Source organism: Camarhynchus parvulus, chromosome 28 (genome assembly GCF_901933205.1).
Source record: "Camarhynchus parvulus chromosome 28, STF_HiC, whole genome shotgun sequence".
Lineage (NCBI taxonomy): Eukaryota > Metazoa > Chordata > Aves > Passeriformes > Thraupidae > Camarhynchus > Camarhynchus parvulus.
In genome coordinates, this window is record NC_044598.1 from 160,516 (window position 1) to 182,796 (window position 22,281).

General features: G+C 53.8%; 1 protein-coding gene across 1 annotated transcript; it reads right to left on the bottom strand.

Annotated features, from left to right (window-relative positions):
* Positions 1–1,162: 1,162 nt before the first annotated feature.
* GATAD2A (GATA zinc finger domain containing 2A) lies at positions 1,163–21,613 on the bottom strand. Its single transcript, XM_030966776.1, is given in 12 exon segments — positions 1,163–1,441; positions 2,252–2,426; positions 3,507–3,796; positions 4,807–5,036; positions 5,038–5,084; positions 5,816–5,983; positions 6,736–6,855; positions 9,576–9,704; positions 10,730–10,856; positions 12,032–12,300; positions 17,653–17,703; positions 21,395–21,613. Coding segments are annotated over 10 exon segments (1,677 nt in total). The 5' UTR covers positions 12,292–12,300; positions 17,653–17,703; positions 21,395–21,613; the 3' UTR covers positions 1,163–1,310.
* Between the last annotated feature and the right edge of the window lie 668 nt (positions 21,614–22,281).

Sequence of the window (22,281 nt, forward strand, 5' to 3'; positions counted from 1 at the left end):
CAAATTTCCCAAAGAATTCTCCTCACTGGAATAAGGCCTGGAATTCTGCCCCTTGGATTCGTCTGGAATTCGGGAAGAAGAAGCCCAAGGAAAAAAAAAGGATGAGAAACCAAAAATGAAAACCAAACTGGCCCCGGGATGGATTTTGGGTTGAACCTCTGGAATTCCCAAAAAAAACCCGATGGAAAACTCCATCCCCAATGGATACAGGAGCATGCTTGGGATGCCTGGAAGAACTCGAACCACGGAGGGACGGATTGGGAGCGGCCGGAATTCCCGCTGGGAATCGGGAACGGCTCCCAACCCTCCCTGCCTGCATCAGCTTCTGGAATTCCTATAAATTTTGGAATAATATCCCTCAAAACAACAACAGAAAAGAAAGAAAAAAACCAAAAAAAAAAAACCAAAAAAAAACCCCCAACCCTCCCAAAGGAAAAAAAAAAAAAATTCCCAAAAAGTTTCGCTTTGGAGTCTCTGGGAACGTCGGGAAGGCCCAAAATTCGCGGGATGAGAAAGAACCAAGGTGGATTTTTGTCTCTCAGTAACTGCACGGTTTGGAAACTACCAACGGTTCCAAAGTCTGATTCCAACCAGAATCCAAGGAAAAAAATGGGAATTTCCCGCAGCAATTCCCACCTCCCAGCCAAGGTTTGGGCGGCAGCCGATCCCTAAGGGAGAAAACCAAACCAAACTCAACCAGAACCGGGGATTTGCACTTTTCTTCTTCTCCTCCTTCTTCTTCTCGGGATCGCTGGAATTTTGGGAATCTCGGGATGTGCCGCCTGCTGTCCCGGCTGGAAGAGGAGCAGGGATAAGGAGCAGCCATGAACTTGGCTCACTAAACGCAGGATGGGGCTGGAATTCCTCTCTCCACGCCCCAAAATTCCGGAATTCCGGGGCATTCCCGGCAAAAAGTTCAGTGTCGGCGAAGGCAGAGAGGAGTCGCTGAGTCCTTTCCTTGGTTTGTTGGGTTTTTTTTGTTTTTTTGTGTTGTTTTTTTTTTTTTGTGCTGGTGCCAAAAAAATTTCAAAACTAAATAAGGGGAAAAAAAAAAAGCCAAAAAAAAAAAAAATCAAGGAATTCTTCCCCCTTTCCCTGCCAGCTTCCATGAAAAATCTGGGAGCCAACGGAGCCGGGCTTCGGCCACCCCGACGCGGTCACTTCTCCCGGCAGGGACGGATGAGGAGCGGTGGTGCTGCATCCTAGAAAGCCTCGGGGCGTTATCCAGCTGGGATTAAAGCAGATTTCCACGGAATTGTGGTAGAAAAGAAAAGAGGATGGCAGAGCCTGGAAAAGTTCTCCCTCGGGAATTATTTCCACGTGGCCGACTGTGGGATGGAGCGGGGCGGGATCATGTCCAGGAGATACTCGCGCTGCCGCTCCACGGCCGAGGCCGACTTGTGCACGGCCAGCGCGGGGCTGACGAAGGGCAGGGCCCCGCCTGCAGAGAAAGGGAGTTTTGGGTCATGGAATAGCTCGGGAATGAGGGGAAAAGAATGAAAAATAGCGTAGAAAAGTAGGATCTAAGCACGGATTGTCCCAGCGCAAGCCAGCGCCTTCAGGGTCCGAACTCACGCCGAGAAACGCAGAGGTTTTGGATCAAAGATCGGGATTTGAGCCCTCTGGAATGATGGAATCGTGGAGCGGCTCAGGAATGAGGGAAAAACAATGAAAATCCACATGGGAAGTAATTCCCACCCAAAAATTGGCAATTTTGGGCGGTGATGACATCAACTTTCACTTTCAACCTTTGGCACTATTCCATGAAAATTCCCACCCAAAAATTGGGAATTTTGGGCGGTGATGATGCCAACTTTCACTTTCAACCTTTGGCATTGTTCCACAAAAATTCCCACACAAAAATTGGGAATTTTGGGCGGTGATGACACCAACTTTCACCCCAAAAATTGGGAATTTGGGGCAGTGATGACACCGACTTTCACCCAAAAAATTGGGAATTTTGGACAGCAATGACACCAACTGTCACCCCAAAAACTGGGAATTTTGGGTGGTGATGACGCCAACTTTCACTTTCAACCTTTGGCATTATTCCACAAAAATTCCCACCCAAAAATTGGGAATTTTGGGCGGTGACGACACCGACTTTCACCCCAAAAACTGGGAATTTTGGACAGCAATGACACCAACTTTCACCTCAAACCCTCAGCACCGCTCCCCAAAAACTGCCACCCAACACCTGGGAATTCCGGCGGCGATCCCAGGGAAACGCGGGATGCCCGGGCTGCCGTACCTGTGCTGATGGGGTTTTTCTTCCAGGCGGCGCCGCCCTTGCTGCCGGCCCTGTCGGCGTGCTTGCCGGGCCGGCCGCCCAGCGCGGCGCTGCCCGAGGAGCTCTGCAGCTTGGGCGAGGAGCTGAAGGTGTGCAGCACCCCCCGCGAGGCGCCCCGGGACAGCTGGCTGGAGCTCTGCAGGGAGCAAAGATGGAATCACCTGGGATGCTGCTGAACCGCGGGGTCCTGGGGTTGGATGCTCTTTGGGACTGGATGATCTTTGGGATTGGTGTTTTTGGAGTTGGATGATCTTTGGGATTGGATGATCTTTGGGACTGGAGATTTGGTGGTTGGGGTTTGGGTTGGTGTTTTGGGATTGAGTTTTGGAGTTGGATGATCTTTGGGATTGGATGATCTTTGGGACTGGAAGTTTTGGAGATGGATGATCTTTGGGACTGGATGATCTTTAGGATTGGTGTTTTTGAAGTTGGATGCTCTTTGGGACTGGATGATCTTTAGGATTGGAGTTTTTGGAGTTGGATGATCTTGGGATTGGATGATCTTTGGGACTGGATGATCTTTGGGATTGGTGTTTTTGGGATTGGATGATCTTTGGGATTGGATGATTTTTGGGATTGGAATTTTTGGAGTTGGATGATCTTTGGGACTGGATGATCTTTGGGATCGAAATTTTTGGAGTTGGATGATCTTTGGGATTGGATGCTCTTTGGGACTGGATGATTTTTGGAACTGGATTATCTTTGGGACTGGAATTTTTGGAGTTGGATGATCTTTGGGATCGGAATTTTTGGAGTTGGATGATCTTTGGGACTGGATGTTCTTTGGGACTGGATGATCTTTGGGATTGGATGATCTTTGGGACGGGATGATGTTCAGGACTGGATGATCTTTGGGACTGGATTTTTTTGGGGATTGGATGATTTTTGGGATTCAATGATCTTTGGGCCTGGATGATCTTTGAGATTGGATGCTCTCTGGGACTGGATGATTTTTGGGATTGGATGATCTTTGGGATTGGATAATCTCTGGGCCTGGATGATTTTCGGGTCTGAATGCTCTCTGGCCCTGGATGATCTTTGGGATTGGATGATTTTAGGGATTGGATGATTTTTGGGACTGGATGACCTTCAGAGCCTGGCACAACACCTACAACCCCCACCCTAAACCCAACGCGAGGCCCCAACCCCGCAGGCCCGGCCCCAACCCTGGGGCCCTTTCCCTGGGGCAATGGCGGCTCTGGGGGCGCTCCCTCACCTGCTTGAGCGCGTGGTGCTGCCCCATGGGCTCGGCCTTGGGCTGCCCGGGCGGCGCCGTTTGCTGCAGGATCCTCTGCTCGATCTCCTGCTCCTGCTGCAGGGCCTTGACGAAGGCGGCCTTGAGCCGGTTCGTGTGCTCGGCCTTCAGGGCCTTCTTCTGGTTGGAGGCCATGCAGGTCTCGCACATGATGGTGCCGTTCTTCTCCTCCCGCCAGCGGCACGTGAAGTCCGTGTGGCACTGGGCACACAGGTAGGGCTCCCGGCAGGACACGGCCACCGCCACCTTCCCTGGGGGACAAACATGGCAGGTCAGCCTCAGCACAGCCCTCCATGAGGGACAAACATGGCGGGTCAGTCCTGCTGTCACCTTCCCTGAGGGACAAACACCTGGGATTGGCCACTGCCACCTCCCCTGAGGGACAAACATGGCAGGTCAGCCCCAGGGTCACCTTTCCCTGAGGGACAAACATGGCGGGTCAGCCCCAGTGTAGTTTCAGTGAGGTTTAAATGATTTCTGTCAGCTTTAAATGATTCTTGTCACTTTAAACCCTGCATTTCTGGAGGTTTAACCGATCACAGGCAGATTTATGTGATATCAGCAAGGTTTAACTGATCCCAGCCAGGTTTAAGTGATCCCAGCCAAGTTTAACTGATTCCTGTCAGGTTTAAGTGATCCCAGCCAGGTTTAACCGATCCCTGTCAAGTTTAACCGATCCCTGTCAGGTTTAAGTGATCCCAGCCAAGTTTAACCGATCCCTGTCAGGTTTAAGTGATCCCAGCCAAGTTTAACTGATCCCTGTCAGGTTTAACTGATTCCTGTCAGGTTTAACCGATCCCTGTCAGGTTTAAGTGATCCCAGCCAAGTTTAACCGATCCCTGTCAGGTTTTAAGTGATCCCAGCCAGGTTTAAGTGATCCCAGCCAGGTTTACCTGATCCCAGCCAGGTTTAACCGATCCCTGTCAGGTTTAAGTGATCCCAGCCAAGTTTAACCGATCCCTGTCAGGTTTAAGTGATCCCAGCCAGGTTTAAGTGATCCCAGCCAGGTTTAACCGATCCCTGTCAGGTTTTAAGTGATCCCAGCCAGGTTTAACCAATCCCTGTCAGGTTTAACCGATCCCAGCCAGGTTTAAGTGATCCCAGCCAAGTTTAACCGATCCCTGTCAGGTTTAAGTGATCCCAGCCAGGTTTAAGTGATCCCAGCCAGGTTTAACCGATCCCTGTCAGGTTTAACCGATCCCAGCCAGGTTTACCTGGCCCCAGCCAGGTTTAAGCCGGGCTCTGCCCCTGCCGGGCTCACCTTGGCTCTCCAGCAGGTTCTGCACCACCTCCTCCAGCCCCACCAGGTAGATGAACTCGTTGTTGGCGGCGCTGGGCAGGAAGTTCATCTCGGGCGCGGGCGGCTTGGGCGGGGGGATCTCCAGCAGGGTCTTCTCCAGCTGCTTGCGCAGCGCCAGCTTGGCCGCGGCCTGGCGGCTGCCCGGGGCCTCGCCGGTGCCACCCAGCGCCCGCGCCGCCCGCGCCCGGCCCCGCCTGGCCCGAGGGCACCGCCGAGCCCTTCAGGGACGTGGGGGATGCCTGTGGAGAGAATGGGATCACTGGGATCGCTGGGAATCAGGGATGGGATCACTGGGATCACTGGGAATCAGGGATGGGATCCATGGGACCACTGGGAATCAGGGAATGGGATCATTGGGATCACTGGGAATCAGGGAATGGCATCCATGGGATCACTGGGAATCAGGAATGGGATCACTGGGATCGCTGGGAATCTGATGGGATCCATGGGATCACTGGGATCAGGAATGGGATACTGGGTCAATGGCATCCATGGGTACTGGGATCAGGAATGGGATCATGGGATATTGGGATAGGGAATGGGATCCATGGGATACTGGGAATCAGATGGTACTGGTAAATTCATGGATCACTGGGAATCAGGAATGGGATCCATGGGATCACTGGGAATCATGAATGGGATCCATGGGATCATTGGGAATCAGGGAATGGGATCACTGGGAATCAGGGAATGGGATCATTGGGATCACTGGGAATCAGGAATGGGATCCATGGGATCACAATGATCCATGATCATGGGTAGAATCACTGGGATCCATGGGATACTGGGAATCAGGAATGGGATCATTGGGATCACTGGGAATCAGGGATGGGATCCATGGGATCACTGGGAATCAGAGGAGTCACCGGTGCCACCCGCTGGGGCAGTGCCAGCCTGGGGGGTGCTGTTGATGTTGGTCATTCCCACTGTTCCCAGCCCATTCCCAGTGGGAATTCCCAGGAATTCTCACCTGGGGGATGTTGACGAGCAGGCTGGCGTTGGGCACGTTGGCCACGCGGATCAGGCCCTGCTGGATGATCCTCTGGCCCTGGATCTGCACCGAGGGCACCGAGGCGCGCGGCGCCAGCAGCAGCGGCGGCGGGCCCGTGCTCGAGTGCTGCCGGATGGTGTGGATTTGCTGGGAAAACACGGAAAATGGGGTTGGGAAAATGCGGAAAAGCGGGAATCAACAAGAAAACAAACCCAGGAAGATTTCTCCCTTTCCCCCTCCGGAACCGTGGGGCAAGAGGTGCTCTGAGCATTCCAGCCCCGAATTGCCAAGTTTCTGAGTGGATCTGCTGGGAAAATATGGAAAAAGGGTTGGGGAAACATGGAAAAGGGGTTGGGAAAATGTGGGAAAGGGGTTGGGAAAATGTGGAAAAAGAGTCGGGAAAACATGGAAAAGGGGTTGGGAAAAGAAGGAAAAGGGGTTGGGAAAACTGTGGAAAAGGAGTTGGGAAAATGTGGGAAAGGGGTTGGGAAAAGAAGGGAAAGGGGTTGGGAAAATGTGGGAAAGTGGGAATAAGCAAAGCACGAAGAAAAAGAAACCATGGAATAACAATCAGGATGTTTTTCCCTTTCCCTCCAGCCCCGAATTCCCAAATTTCTGAGTGGATTTGCTGAGAAAACGTGGAAAAGGGGGCTGGGAATCCATGGAATTGGCGGGATAGAAAGGATAATTAGAGGGAAAACCATGCAAAAGCAGGAATTGCTTCCCACCTCCTCTCCCAAAAAAAAACCAAAAACCCCAGAAACCAGAACAGCCCGAATTAACCCCAAAAATCCCGTTTTTACGGGAGCGCGCACCACGGGATGTTCCAAGCGACCAGAGGGCGGGAAAATCCCGAATTTTTCCATGGGGTGGGAAGGGGAGGAGGGGGAGAAGCTCACCTGGGCCCCTCGGACCAGGGGGGGCATCACGATCTGGGGGCTCTGCTTGGAGGCGGCCGCTTGGCCCCCCCGGAGCAGCGGGGGCGGGAGCCCGGAGCCCGGAACGCGGCTGGAGGAGGGCTGGAAAAACGGGGGAAAAACGGGGAAAAACGGTCAGAACGGGGATGGGAAATTGGGGGAATAATGGGGGGAAATGGGGGGAAAATGGGGGGGAATGGGGGGAAATAATGGGGGGGAATGGGGGGAAATGGGGGGAAATGGGGGGAATGGGGGGAATAATGGGGGGGAAATAATGGGGGAAAATGGGGGGAAATGGGGGGAAATAATGGGGGGGAAATAATGGGGAAATGGGGGAAATAATGGGGGGAAATGGGGAAATAATGGGGGAAATAATGGGGAAATAATGGGGGGAAATAATGGGGGAATAATGGGGAAATAATAGGGGAAATAATGGGGGGAATAATGGGGGGATTAATGGGGGAAAAATGGGGGGAAATGGGGAAAATGGGGGGGAATGGGGGGAAAAAGGGTTGGGAAAGATGAGAATGGGGTAAAAAGGGTGGGAAGGATGAGAATGGAGTAAAAATGGGGGGAAAATGGGGAAAATGGGGGGAATGGGGGAAAAAAGGGTTGGGAAAGATGGGAATGGGGGAATATGGGGGGAATGTTGGGAAAGCTAGAAATGAGATAGAAATGGGGGGAAATGCTGGGAATTGTGGGAATGGGGATATTGGGATTTGTGGAGGGAAGGAAAACCTTGGGAAAAATCATGGAAGAATGAAAGGAAGGCAGGAAAAAATGGGGGGGGGAAAAGTGGGAAATGGGATTTGTGGGAATGGGAATATCGTGATTTGTGGGAATGGAAGTGTTGGGATCTGTGGAGGGAAAGGAAAAGGAGGAGGGAAGAAAAACATTGGGAAAAATCCTGGGAGAGGAGAAAGAAAAAGCTCCAGGAGAAATCATGGAAGAGGAAAAGGAATCACGGAAAGGAAAAGATCTGGGAAAAAAAATCCTGGGAGAGGGAAAGGAAAAGCAGGAAAAGAAAAGGAGGAGGGAAGAAAAAGTTCTGGAAAAATCATGGAGGAGGAAAAGGAATGAGGAAAGAGGAGTTTGGAAAAGCTGCTGCCCAAGGATTCCTGGGATTCCAATCCTCAAATTCCCTCCTGGTGCTGGGCTGGGATATTCCCAAAATTCCAAACTTTCCTCTGCATCCCAATCCTGGCATTTCCCCCTTCCCCAGGATTTGGGATGTCGGGAATTCCATCTCATTCCCAGGGAACCTCTCAGCTCCTCCCTCTGGAATTCCTGGACACTCCAGCAAAATCCAACCCAGGTTAATTCAACCAAAATTCCAGAGGAATTGTTGGGATAAACTGGATTTTTTAGGATTAACTCCGAGATTCCCCGAAGGTTTTCCAGTTCCTCTGGAAGGGATTCCAAGGTAAAGATTCCCACAGCTCTGGATTTCGGAATGGCTCCTAAAGGAGAGGAAATCCCTCCCCTTTCCTGGAATTCCAGGGGTTTTCCAAACCCTTTTCCAAGGAAAATCCTTCATGCTGGAGCAGTTTGGGAATCTGAGTCCAGTTATCCCAGGAAATTAAAAAAAAAGCAGGAATGTTCTAATCCCAAAGGATTCCAGGGGTTATTGACAGCTGTCCGTGGATTCATGGAATTTCCTTCCCTGAAGATTTCCAGGATTTGATTCAGCCTGGAATGGGATTTTTCCAACCCTGAATCCTGGGATTCCCTCCCTGAAAATCCTGGAATACCCTCAGCAATTCCAGAGAGAACTCCAGGGATTCCCTCACAGAAAATCTTGTGATTCCTTCAGCAATTCCAGAAAGAATCCTGGAATTCCTTCAGAGAAAATCCTGGAATTCCTTCAGCAATTCTGGAGAAAATCCTGGGATTCCCTCACAGAGAATCCTGGAATTCTCTCACAGGAAAACTCCTGAGATTCCCTGAGCTCTTCTAAAGAAAATCCTGGGATTCCCTCCCAGAAAATCCTGGAATTCCCTCAGCAATCCCAGAGCGAATTCCCCGTTCCCCCCAGGAATTCCCTGGCTCAGCAATCCCCCTGCAGATCCCACCCCACCTTTCTCCCGTCCCATTGTCCCTAAAACCCGTGGGAGCTGGGCCATCCGGGCAGCTTTTCCCGGGATTTCCCCGGGATTTTCCCGGCTCCCACTGACCTGGAGGGAAGTTTTCCCAGCGGGAACAGCCTGAGGGCCCCGCACCAAGGGCGGGGGCGTGGCCGCAGCGCTTCCAGAGGGGCCCGAGGAAAGCTGGAAAAGGAAAAAAGCGGAAAGAGAGCAGCGGGAAAAGGCGGGAAAGCGGGAATGCGGAGAGCAGGGAGCGCACGGCGAGACCCCGGAGCATCTGGGGGGAAAATCCTTGGGAATTGGGAGGAAAATTGGTGGGGATTAGTGGGAAAATCCTTGGGAATTGGGAGGAAGATCCTTGGGAATTGACAGGAAAATCCTTGGGAATTGGCAGGAAAATCCTTGGGAATTGGCGGGAAAATCTTTGGGAATTGGTGGGAAAATCTTTGGGAATTGACAGGAAAATCCTTGGGAATTGGCAGGAAAGTTGGTGGGGATTAGTGAGAAAATCCTTGGGAATTGGGAGGAAAGTCCTTGGGGATTAGCAGGAAAATCCCAGGAAAGGGGAGACACCAGGGAGTTAAAAATCCCAGGAAAAGGCTAAAAAATGCCAGAAAAAGGTGTAAAAAAAAATCCAGGAAAAGAGCATCCAAAAATCCAGGAAAAAGGCCACAGCAGGGGGGGTTAAAAACCCCGGGAAAAGGGCTGGGAATTCCCGGGAAAGCGGGATTTTCCTACCTTGGGCGCCGGCGTCTCCTTCTGGCTCTGGCTCTGCCGGAGCTTCTTGAGCAGCACCAGCTTGGCCTCCTCCAGCCTCAGCTCCTCCTGCAGCTGCTTGATCAGGCGCTCCCGCTGCTCCGGGCTCTGCTGGAATGCATGCCAGGGAAATGCCAGGGAAATGCCAGGGAAATCCCAGGGAAATGCCAGGGAAATGCCAGAGAGATCCCAGACAAATCCCCCGGAAATTCCAGACAAATCCCGGGGAAGCCCCAGAGAAATCCCAGACAAATCCCAGGGAAATCCCAAGGAAATCCCAGAGAGATCCCAGACAAATCCCAGGGAAATCCCAGACAAATCCCAGGGAAATCCCAGAGAGATCCCAGGGAAATGCCAGAGAGATCCCAGACAAATCCCAGGGAAATCCCAGAGAGATCCCAGGGAAATCCCGGGGGAAGGCAGAGACACAGGCACGGTGAGAATTCCCAACAGGGACTGGGGAGTGGGAGAAGCGAGGGATGTTCCGAGGGGAAAATGTGGGATTTTTCCATGAAAAAATTCATGGCAAAGAGTAAATGAGGAGAATTCCCAGCTGGAATTGGCTCCTGGGTTTTGGGAATGTGAATGAATGGGAATGGATGGAGCTGGGAGGGGAAAATGTGCCTGATGCTGGGTTTTTCTGACCCAATTCTGGTGAATCCTGACCCAATTCTGGTGAATCCTGACCCAATCCCAGTTCCTCCCAGCTACCCCAGACCCAATCCCAGTTAACCCAACCCAATCCCAGTTTTCCCAGGCCAATCCTGGTTAACCCTGACTGAATGCTGGTGAATCCTGACCCAATCCCAGCCAATCCTGACCCAATCCCAGTTATCCCAGACCCAATCCCAGTTACTCCCCGTTACCCCACCCAATCCCAGTTACTCCCCGTTACCCCAGACACAATCCCAGCCAGTCTTGACCCAATCCCAGTTACTCTCAGTTATCCCAGACCCAATCCCAGCTAATCCTGACCCAATCCCAGTTAACCGTGACCCAATCCCAGTTACCCCAGACCCAATCCCAGCCTGACCCAATCCCAGTTACTCCAGGCCCAATCCCAGCCCAATCCCAGTTACCCCAGACCCAATCCCAGTTACTCCCAGTTCCTCCCAGTTCCTCCCAGCAGCTCTCACCAGCAGGGCCTCGGTGCCGGGCTCGGGCAGGGCCAGCCGGGCCAGCCCGTTGACGCGGGGGCTCGAGGGCTCGTTGTCCGACAGCACGATCACGTCCGGGGAGGGAACGCGCCGCTCCCGCCGGCAACTCCCTGAGCCACGGGAAACCACCGGGAACAACGGGGTCAGGAGTGCCAGGGAAACGGGAAAAACCCCGGGAACAACGGGGTCAGGATTGCCAGGGAAACGGGAAAAACCCCGGGAACAACGGGGTCAGGAGTGCCAGGGAAACGGGAAAAACCCCGGGAACAATGGGGTCAGGAGTTGCCAGGAAATGGGAAAACCCCGAAAGGGGTCAAAATGCCCGGAATGGGAAAACCCCGGGAATGGGGTCAGGATTGCCAGGGAAATGGGATAAACCCAGGAAAAGGGTCAGTGCAGGGCAGCAAATCCCAGGAAAATGGAGAGCAAACCCCAGGAACGGGGTCAGTGCAAGGGCAGCAAATCCTGGGAAAACGGGATTTGTGCAGGGGTCAGTGCAGGGGGAGCAAATCCTGGGAAAACGGGATTTGTGCAGGGGTCAGTGCAGGGGGAGCAAATCCTGGGAATGGGGTCACTCCAGGAGAAGCTTTTCCAACACTTTTCCAACCCTTTTCCAGCCCCTTTCCCGGTGCTTTTCCAGCCCCTTTCCCATTCCTTTTCCAGCTCTTCTCCAGCCCCTTTTCCAGGTCTTTTTCCAGTCCTTTTCCATTCCTTCTCCAGGGTTTCTCCAGTCTTTTCCCAGCCCTTTTCCAAGGCTTTTCCAGAACCCCAGGGAATTTCAGGGCTGGGAAAAGAGCCCAGGCTGGGAATTTCAGGAATGGGAAAATTCCAAAGGGTCTGGAACGCCCTCTAGAGGGCACAGCGAGCCTGGGAATCCCCAAATCCAGGGAATCCCCAAATCCAGGCATTTCCCTCTGGGACTGGCACAGGAGGAGCGTTCCCAGCTTTTCCCTGGAGCTGGAAAACTGGGATTGACTGGGTTGGGATAAAAGCTGGCAATGAAAAATTCCCAACTCCCAAACTCCCTTTTCCTGCTGGAATTCCAGGAATTCCATTGGCAGCTCCAAGGAAATGGGGCTGGGATGGGGGCTGGATCAGCAGGAATTGCCCCTGGAACGGGTTAGGATTCTCTCCCCAACTTTTCCACCATTCCAAAGGAAAAACCGGGAATGTGGCACCAGAACCTCCCAAAAACTCAACTCCAACTCCATCCCGGGATGGGAAGGGATCCAAACCCTCTGCCAAAGCCAAGAATTCCACGGAATTCCGTGGAATCCTCACCCTTTGGATGTGCTCATGTCCACGGGCTCATCCCCTGCTGCCGGCAGCTCCACTTTGATGGTGGCTTTGACTTCCCCACTTTTCAGCGTTCCCGGGATTTTCCCGGCTCCAGGATCCGCTTTGATCTTCATGTCGCCCTCGGGGGAGCTGAGCTCGGATCCCAGAAGTCCTTTGTCCATCCTGAGTTTTTTACTGTCGGGCTCCGAGTCCCGCTCCAGGGCGCGCTTCTGGCTCCGGGTGCGGCATGAGTCCTCACTCATGGTGAGGGCCTGCGGGGAAAACGGCCGGGAAAGGGTTAAAAACGGCGGGAATGGCAGGAAAAATCGTGGGGAAATATAGCCCGGGAAAGGGTTAAAAGCATTGGGAAAAAAATCCACGGGAAAGGGTTAAAAACATTGGGAAAAATCCCTGGGAAAGGCAGGGGAAGATAGCCCAGGAAAGGGTTAAAAACAGCGGGAATGGAGGGAAAAGTTAGGCGGAAAAATAGCCCAGGAAAGGGTTAAAAACACCGGGAAAAAAATCCCCGGGAAAGGGTTAAAAAACAGCGGGAATGGCGGGAAAAATCATGGGGAAATATAGCCTGGGAAAGGGTTAAAAACACCGGGAAAAAATCCCGGGAAAGGCGGGGAAGATACCCCAGGAAAGGGTTAAAAACGGCGGGAAAAAATCCCGGGAAAGGATTAAAAACATTGGGAAAAAATCCTTGGGAAAGGCAGGGGAAGATAGCCCAGGAAAGGGTTAAAAACAGCGGGAATGGCAGGGAGAAAATAGCCCAGGAAAGGGTTAAAAAGCAGGAAGAAAAAACAGCCCGGGAAAAAATCCCGGGAAAGGCAGGGGAAGATAGCCCAGGAAAGGGTTAAAAACAGCGGGAATGGTGGGAAAAATCATGGGGAAAAAATCCCGGGAAAGGGTTAAAAACAGCGGGAATGGCAGGGAGAAAATAGCCCAGGAAAGGGTTAAAAGCATTGGGAAAAAAATCCACGGGAAAGGGTTAAAAACATTGGGAATTGCGGGAAAAATCATAGGGAAAATACTCCGGGAAAGGGTTTTAAAAACACCAGGAATGGAAGGAAAAATTATGGGGAAAATATCCCGAGAAAGGGTTAAAAACACCGGGGAAAAAAATATAGCCCGGGAAAGGGTTAAAAACACCGGGAATGGAGGGAAAAATCATGGGGGGAATATCCTGGGAAAGGGGGGAAAATGCCAGGAAAAGAGAGACATCAAGGGGTTAAAAATCCCAGGAAAAGGGGAAAAAAATCCCTGGAAAATGGAGGGTTAAAAAATGCTGGGAAAGGAGGGGGGAAAATCCCGGGAAAAAGGGGAGAGAATGCGGAGTTGAAAGTCCCGGGAAAAGTAAAAATTCCCGGGAAAAGATCCCGGGAATTGGGAGACAACAAGGAGAGGAAAAACTGGGAAAGGGGATGGAAAATCCTGGGAAAAGGGAGACACGAAGGGGTTAAAAATCCCGGGATTTTGGGATGGAATTCCTGCATTTCCAACCAGGACAAAGTCTGGGAAAAGCAATCCAGGAAAGGCTGGGAAAGGGAGGGAAAAAAACCTGGAAAATGGGCTGGAAAATCCCAGGAAAAGGGAGAGAAAATCCCAGGAAAAGGGAGAGAAAATCCCTGGAAAATGGGCTGGAAAATCCCAGGAAAAAGGAGGGAAAAACCCTGGAAAAGGGATTGGAAAATCCCAGGAAAATGGGCCGGAAAATCCCAGAAAAGGGAGGGGAAAAGCCCAGAAAGGAGATGGAAAAAAGGCTGGAAAAGGGTCTGGAAAATCCCTGGAAATGGGGCTGGGAAAAGGATGGGAAATCCCTGGAAAAGTGAAGGGAAAAGGCAGGAAAAGCCCTGGAAAAAGGAATTCCCGATGTTTTTCCTGCTGGAAATCTCTCCCAGGAGAATTCCAGCCCATCCCAGTGGCCAGGGTAGGAAAAGGGAGAAATGAAGGAAAAAAAAAATTCCATCAAAATCCCAGGGAAACCTTGGAAAAGGAGGATTTGAAGGATTTTTCAGGAATGGGAACGGGGTTGGATTTGGAGGGAAATTCCCAAATAAAATCCTGATGAAAATTCCGAGAAAATTCCAAAGGAAAAGGAGAAACTTGGGCTGTCAATTCCATCCTGGAATTCCTCCCTGAATTTTTTCCCACCCAGCTCTGGGAATTTTGGAAGCCAAAAATTCCAACAACTAAAATTTCAGGAACAGAAAATTCCCAGAGGTGGGAAAGTGGGATTCCAACACTTCCAAAGGTTTTCCATGGATTTGCAGCTCTTGAGGATTCCCCAGGAGGAATTCCTGGATACCCCAGCCTTGGATCATCCCTAAATTCCTGGGAATTCCCTTTTTCTGGGAATATTTTCCCGAGATTTCCAGGAAAATCCACGGGAATTCCAGGCTGAACGATGCCAATGCTCGGATGCTTGCCGGGGGGGGGAAAATTCCCAAACTTTTCTTTGGGAATTCAGCGCCAATCCCACATTTTCCAGCCCAAACTTTGGGATCCCAACAGGCGGAAAAGCGGGATCAGGGCGCTGGGAAAGCCTCGCTCCCGCTTTTCCTGGGATTTTGGGATGGGAATTCCCCTGGCAAAGGAGAAGGGGAGGGGGAAGGGAATCCCGCTGGAATTCCCGAGCCGGCATTCCAAGGGTTAAGCGCTGCCATTTCCGCGCCATTCCCGAGAAATCTCCGGGAACAAAATGGCAGCGCTTAACCCTTGGAATGCCGGCTCGGGGATCGGGAATTCCCGCCGGGAATCCCGGGCTGCCCCGCTCCCCCCCCGCGGGAATTTCCCGGCCCCGATCCCGCCGGGATTGTTTTCCCGATTTTCCCCAATTTCCCAGGAGTCATTCCCGAGCTGGGAATTCCCTGAAATTCCCAGGATTCCTTTGATTCCCAGCGGGATTTCTGCTGCTTTTCCCAAACTTCCCAGGAGTTATTCCCGGGCTGAGAATTCCCTGAAATTCCCGGGATTCCCTGAAATTCCCCCGGGATTTCTCCCACTTTTCCCAAATTTCCTGGGAATCATTCCCAAGTTTGGAATTCCCTGAAATTCCCGGGATTCCCTGAAATTCCCACCGGGATTTCTGCCAATTTTCCCAAATTTCCTGGGAGTCATTCCCAAGTTTGGAATTCCCTGAAATTCCCGGGATTCCCTGCCCTGGGATCCCTTTGATTACCGGGATTCCCAGCAGGATTTCTCCCGCTTTTCCCAATTTTCCCAGGAGTCATTCCCGGGCTGGGAATTCCCTGAAAATATCGGGATTCCTCCCAATTTTCCCAGGAGTCATTCCCAAATTTGGAATTCCCTGAAATTCCCGGGATTCCCTGAAATTCCCCCCAGGATTTCTCCTGCTTTTCCCAAATTTCCTGGGAATCATTCTCAAATTTGGAATTCCCTGAAATTCCCAGGATTCCTTTGATTCCCACTGGGATTTCTCCCGGTTTTCCCAATTTTCCCGGGATTCCCTGCCCTGGGATCCCTTTGATGCCCGGTAATTCCCTGAAATTCCCATTGGGATTTTCCCACCCACCCCGAGGTCATTCCCGGATTATCCAGGACTGGGAATTCCTGGAGTTTGTCCCAAATCCCTGAGGAATTATCCCAAAGTTCCTCCAGCTCTGGGAAAAATTTGGGATCAAACCCCTGGAGCAGCTCCAGGAATTCCAGAGCCTCCCAGATGGAATTTTTTTATCCGAGGGAAAAGAAATTTTTGGGGGGAAATTTGGGGAATTTTGTGGAATTCCTGCAGGAATTTGGGGGAAAATTATCCTTCAAATTCCTGCTCCTGGAAGTTTGGAGCTCCAAAGGTTCAGGAAAAGCAGGAAAGGAGAATCCCAAAATTCCACCGGAGTGGGAAAAATGGGGAACAGAGGCTGCCTGGGAAAAAATCCAGGAAGAATTCCTGGAATTTTGGGGCAATTCCGGGAATTTCTGTGGATTTCTTGGAATTTTGGTCAAGTTCCAGGTGAATTTTCCCTGGGGGGACCTGGAATTCTGGGAGGAATTTGCAGGATTTTATGGGAATTCTTCAAATTCTCTGGTTTCATTGGATTAAAGCCAGGAAAATTCCTGAAAATTTTCCTCTTTTCCCACGGGAATTATTCCCAAATTGTTCCCAGCTGGAATATTCAGGACACAAGGACTGAGATTCCCGGGCTGGGATTTTTTTGGGAATGCAGAGAGGAAATCCAGGAGCAGAATTCTCAACTTTTCCTGGGATTTTCCAAGCGAATCCTCCCGTTATTAATTAATCATTAATTAATCATTCATTAATTATCTCTCCATTGTTGATTTTCCATTTCAAATTCCTCCTTTAAGGGGAAAAATTCCAAGATTTATTTGTTGGGAAGCGACCAAAATATTCCTGGGTTAATTTAAATATTCATATGATTATTCACATATTCATGAGTTAATTTAAATATTCCTGAATATATTTAAATATTAATGAGGAGTTGCAATCCGATCTTTCCCAATTAATTCCTCATTAAGGAGAGAATTTCCATCCTTAAACGTTCCCATTTTCCAGCTGGGAACGGGGAAATTCCAGGCTGGGAATTCCTTGGAATTGGGATCCCAGAGATTCCCGCCGGGAATTCCCTCCCCAGTGGGATCATCCCAGAGAAAAGTGGGAAAAGCAGCAGGAGAATCAGAATTCCGACAGGATTTTCTTATTCATGCGTCCAAATTCCCCAAATTTTTCAAAGAAGGATTTGCCAGAAATGCTGGGGCCACAGGATCCAGGACAATCCCATTGCTATCCCAGGACAATCCCATTGCTATCCCAGGACAATCCCATTCCTAACCCAGGACAATCCCATTCCTATCCCAGGACAATCCCATTCCTATCCCAGGACAATCCCATTGCTATCCCAGGACAATCCCAGGAATTCCAGCCCTGCAGGATCCCCAGGCCCAGGGTGGGATCAGGGCGGATCCACCCTGGGAGAAATCCCGGAATTCCTGTGGGGACAGGAGAGAGGGACACCTGGGACAGGTGAGATGGGACAGGCCACGGCTCCTCCCTGAGCACACCCAGCCCCAAACTCCAAATCCCAAACTCCCCAAATCCCCGAATCCCAAAACCCCAAACCCCAAAATCCCAAAATCCCAAATCCCAAACCCCAAAATCCCCAAAAACCCCATACCCTAAAAATCCCAAACCCCCAAATCCCAAACCCCAAAACCCCAAAATCCCCCAAATCCCAAACCCCAAACAACCCCAAATCCCAAACCCCAAAACCCCCAAACCCCAAATCCCCAAAACCCCCAAACCCCAAATCCCCAAACCCCCAAAATCCCCAAATCCCCAAATCCTCAAACCCCCCAAAATCCCCAAATCCCAAACATCCCCAATCCCATCCCCACTCCCTGGACAATCCCAGCAGGAATTCCTGCAGCTCTGGATCCTTTGGAATTCCCCAATCCCTTTGGAAAACCCGGCAGATTTCCTCGGGAATCAGCTCAAATTCCTCCAATCCCTCAGGAATTCCCGGGGATTTTTGGGAAAGCTCCTCTTGGAGCTCCTCTCTGGCTGCTCCAGGAGAAAATTCCAGGCCTGTGGCATGGCAGAGATCCCATCCAATTCCCAGGAATTCCCGGGAATTCCCAGCTCCTACCTGTCAGGGAAGGTCATGGGGTCCCGCCAGGATGAGCCAGAGCCGAGGATCCTGCGGGAACAGAGAGAGGGGTGAGAATTGCGGGAATTCTGGGAATTCCCACATTCCTGAGGGAGGCAGCCGGGGTTTGGGAATGCTGGAACGGAGCTGGGGTTTGGGAATGCTGGGGTTTGGGAATGCTGGGGTTTGGAATGACGGGATTTGGGAATGTTGAGATTTGGGAATGCTGGAACAGAGCTGGGATTTGGGAATGTTGGGATTTGGGAATGCTGGGGTTTGGGAATGGTGGAACAGAGCTGGGATTTGGGAATGTTGGGATTTGGAATGCTGGGGTTTGGGAATGCTGGGGTTTGGGAATGGTGGAACAGAGCCGGGATTTGGGAATCCCAGAACGACAACGGCTCCATCATGAAAAATTGGGAATATTAGCACGGCACAGCCCCGGGATTTGGGAATCCCAAAGTAAAACACAATCCTGGGATTTGGGAATCCCAAAGTAAAACACAATCCTGGGATTTGGGATTTGGGAATTCGATTCATCCTGCGAATTTTCCCGGCGCTGAAATCCATGGGATTCCCAGATTTCCCTCCATTCCTGGTTTCCATCCATGGGATTCCCATCCATGGGATTCCCAGGTTTCCCTCCATTCCTGGTTTCCATCCATAGGATTCCCAGGTTTCTCTCCATTCCTGGTTTCCATCCATGGAATTCCCAGATTCCCATCCATTCCTGGTTTTTCTGGGCTGGGAGCAGCTCCCGGAGCCTTCGGCCGTTCCCGGGTTTTTCCGGCTGCTCCGGCCCCGTGATCCCGGGAATTCCAGGGGGAATTAGCGGAGCTCACCCAGAGCTGTTGGTGGTTAAGAGGATCTGGGAAAATCCCAGGAAATCCTTTGGAATTCAGAGCTGCTGTGGCTGCTTTTCCCAGAGTTTGGGAAGCTCCGAGGACCCAGGAGAGCTGGAATTCCTTGGATTTCACTGGGAACTCCTGGAATTCTGGAATTCCAGCTGTGTTAAGGCTCGGGATTCTCGGGAAGGAGCCTCCGGTTGGATCAGGAGTGGGAAAATCCTGGAAAAGTTTGGGATCTGTGGGAAAAACTGGAGAGGGAGCAGCAGGGAATTCCTGGGAGTGTCCAAGGGCAGCCTGGAAAAACCTGGGAATGTCCCTGCCTGATCCCTGAGCTCCTTCCCACCCCAAAGCATCCCAGAGTTCCACGAATCCGCGGGAAAAGAGGGATTTATTCCCTTTCAGGATTCATCTCTGGCTTTGGAATTCCATCAGCGACATCCCTGGTTTGGATCCGGAATTTTGGGATTTGAAACATTCCCGGAACACCCCAACTTCCCAGCATTCCCAGCTTCCCATCACTCTCAGCTTTCCAGCATTCCCAGTTTTCCAGCATTCCCAACTTTCCACTATTCCAAAATTCCAGCTCCTTTCCCACAGATCCAAGGCCACTTCCAACCCCCTTCCCAAAATCCCAGGCAGATTCCAGCCCCTTTCCTGCTGATCCCAAGCAGCTTTCAGCCCCTTTCCCAAAATCCAAGGGATTTTGCCACTTCCCTCTCCTCTCCCAAAACCCCTGGCAGATCCCAGCCTTCTTCCCAAAATCCACAGCAGATCCTACTCCTTTTCCTGCTGATCCCAGGCCAATCCCAGCCCTTTTCCCAAAACCCCTGTCAGATTCTGGTCCCTTTCCCAAAATCCACAGCAGATCCCAGCTTCTTTCCTGCTGATCCCAGGCTGATCCCAGCCCTTTCCCAGGCTGATCCCAGACCAATCCCAGTCCTTTTCCGTTGATCCCAGTCCCTTTCCCAGGATCCCAGGCCAATCCCAGCCCTTTCCTACTGTTCCCAGGCTGATCCCAGCCCTTTCCCATTGATCCCAGACCAATCCCAGGTTGATCCCAGCCCTTTCCCACTGTTTCCAGATCAATCCCAGTCCTTTTCCGCTGATCCCAGCCCTTTCCCGCTGATCCCAGCCCAATGCCAGCCCTGTTCCACTGATCCCAGGCTGATCTCAGCCCTTTCCTGGTGATCCCAGCCCAATCCCAGCCCCGGTTGTCCCACTGTGATCCCAGGCGTCCCAGCCCTGTCCCACTGGTCCCAGCCCAATCCCAGCCCTTTCCTGGTGATCCCAGCCCAATCCCAGCCCTGTCCCACGGATCCCAGCCCAATCCCAGCCCATCCCATCCCGGATCCCAGCCCAATCCGGCCCCTGTCCGCTCCCAGGCTCCCGCGCTGCCATCCCGGATTCCCAAAGGCCTCTGTCTCTCTCTCTCTCGCTGTCACTTCCTGTGCCTCTCCCAGCTCCGGTTCCCGGCAGGACAGAGCGGTCCCGGAGCCCAGGGCTGGGGTTGGAGCATTCCCGGGATTTGGGACAGCTCGGGAATTCCAGCCCGAGCAAGGCAGCAAAATCCCGGACAAACCCAAGGAAAACTGAGCAGCAGGCTGGGGAAATCCTGGAAAACCAGCCAGGAAACGCTCGGGAAAAGCCGGGATGTGAATCCCAGTTCTGATCCCGAGCGAAGCATTCCCGGCTGGAATTCTCGTGCGGGGCCACTCCCGGGAAAAGTGAGGAGATGCTCGGGAAAAGCCGGGAAGGGAATCCCGACCCCGCACTCCGGCAGGATCCCACCGGGAAGGATCCCATCCCAGCCCGGGAGCCGTTCCCGGCTGCAATTCCCTCTGCCCACCGTGTGCTGAGCGGGGCTGGGATCGTCCCGCATCCCCCGGAGCCCCGGGATTCCCGAGATCCCCCCGGGGCAGCGCATCCCGGTGCTGATCCCCATCCCGGTGCGGATCCCGGTGCGGATCCCGGTGCGGATCCCGGTGCCAATCCCCATCCCGGTGCCAATCCTCATCCCGGTGCCAATCCCCATCCCGGTGTCGATCCCGGTGCCGATCCCGGTGCCATCCCGGTGCCGGTGCTGATGCCCATCCCGGTGCGGATGCCAGCGCCGATCCCGACCCCGGGCAGCGCATCCCGGTGCCCGTGCCGGTGCCATTCCCGGTGCCCCGGGCGCAGGAAGGGCGGCCGGGGACTCTTATTGTGACACGGCCCCGGCCCGGCCCGGCCGCACGGCCCGGCCGCGGCCACCGCGGGGCTCCGGCACCGGGGGGCACCGGGGGGCACCGGCCGCGGGGACAGCGGGGGGGATCGCGGCTTCGGACAGCGGGGATTGACCCCCGGGGACACCGGCGAGGGTCGCGGTGACCGGGGGGTGACCGGGGGGGTGGGCGGGGGGTGACCACGGAGTGACCGGGGGGGGTTTCGGGGGGTCCCCGTGTCCCCCCGTGTGTCCCCCCGTGTCCCCGGTGCGGAGCGCGGGGGGAGCGGGCACGGAGCGCTCGGGGCGGCGGCGGAGGAGGAAGAGGAGGAGGAGGAGGAGAAGGAGGAGGAAGAGGAGGAAGAGGAAGCAGCCCGGCGGAAAGCCCGCAGCAACTTTCCCAAACAAAAGCCGGCGGCGCCCCGGGGCGCTGGGCGGGCGGCGGAGTTGGGGTTCCCGGGGGGACGAGCCCCGGGATCCCGGAGCGGCCCCGGTGCCGCGGGCTCGGGGCTCACGGGCGGCCGGGGCCGGAGCCGCGGCCAGCGGGACTTTGCACTTTCCGGGCTGCCCGCACGGCCAGGAAACGCCGGAACTTCCCCGGCAGCTCTCCCGCATCCCGGCCTCCGTTCTCCCAAAATCGCGGCGGTGCCGTCGCTCCGGTACCGGAGCCAATAAACGCCGGCAGAACTTTTACCGGGAGAACTCGCAGGGCGCCGCTCCGGTCGCTCCGCGCCGCATCCGCAGCGAGCCCGCCCCGCGCTGCCGGCTCCGCTCCGCTCTCCCCGCGCCGGCCCCGCCGCTCTGCCGCTTGTTGCGGCGCTTTCCCGGTGGCTCCCGTGGCCGCCGCGGCTCCCGGTGCCGATAATGCGCTCCTCACACATGGAGTCGCGGCGGCACCGGCAGAGCATGCGCGGGGCGGGGCGGCCGAGCGGCGGGGCCGGCGGAGGGGACGGCGTGGGGACAGCGGTGAGACAGCGTGGGGACAGCGGGGGATAGCGGAGGGGACGGCGGGGGACGGCGGGGGACAGCGAGGGGACAGCACCGGCAGCTCCCGCGGCCGCTCCGGGCCGGGCCCCTCACGGCGCTACGGCCGCCGCCGCTTCCGGGCGCGGCGCGGGGGGAGCCGCGGTTGTGTCGCGGGCCGCCATTGGCCGAGGGGGTCGCGCGGATGATGAGAGGAGGGCCCTGATTGGCTGGAGCGGCGGGCGGGGGGCGCGCGGGCAGCGCCGGGCTGGGAGAGGCCACGTGGAGAGAGGGGACAGCGAGAGGGGACAGACAGAGGGGACAGACAGAGGGGACACAGAGAGGGGACAGAGAGGGACAGACAGAGGGGACAGAGAGAGGGGACAGAGAGAGGGGACAGAGAGAGGGGACAGAGGGGACACAGAGAGGGGACAGAGGGGACAGAGAGGGGACACAGAGGGACAGAGAGGGGACAGAGGAGGGGACAGAGGGGGGACAGAGAGGGGACAGAGAGAGGGACACAGAGAGGGACAGAGGGGACAGAGGGGACAGCGAGGGGACAGAGGGGACAGCGAGGGGACAGAGAGAGGGGACAGAGAGGGACACAGAGAGGGGACA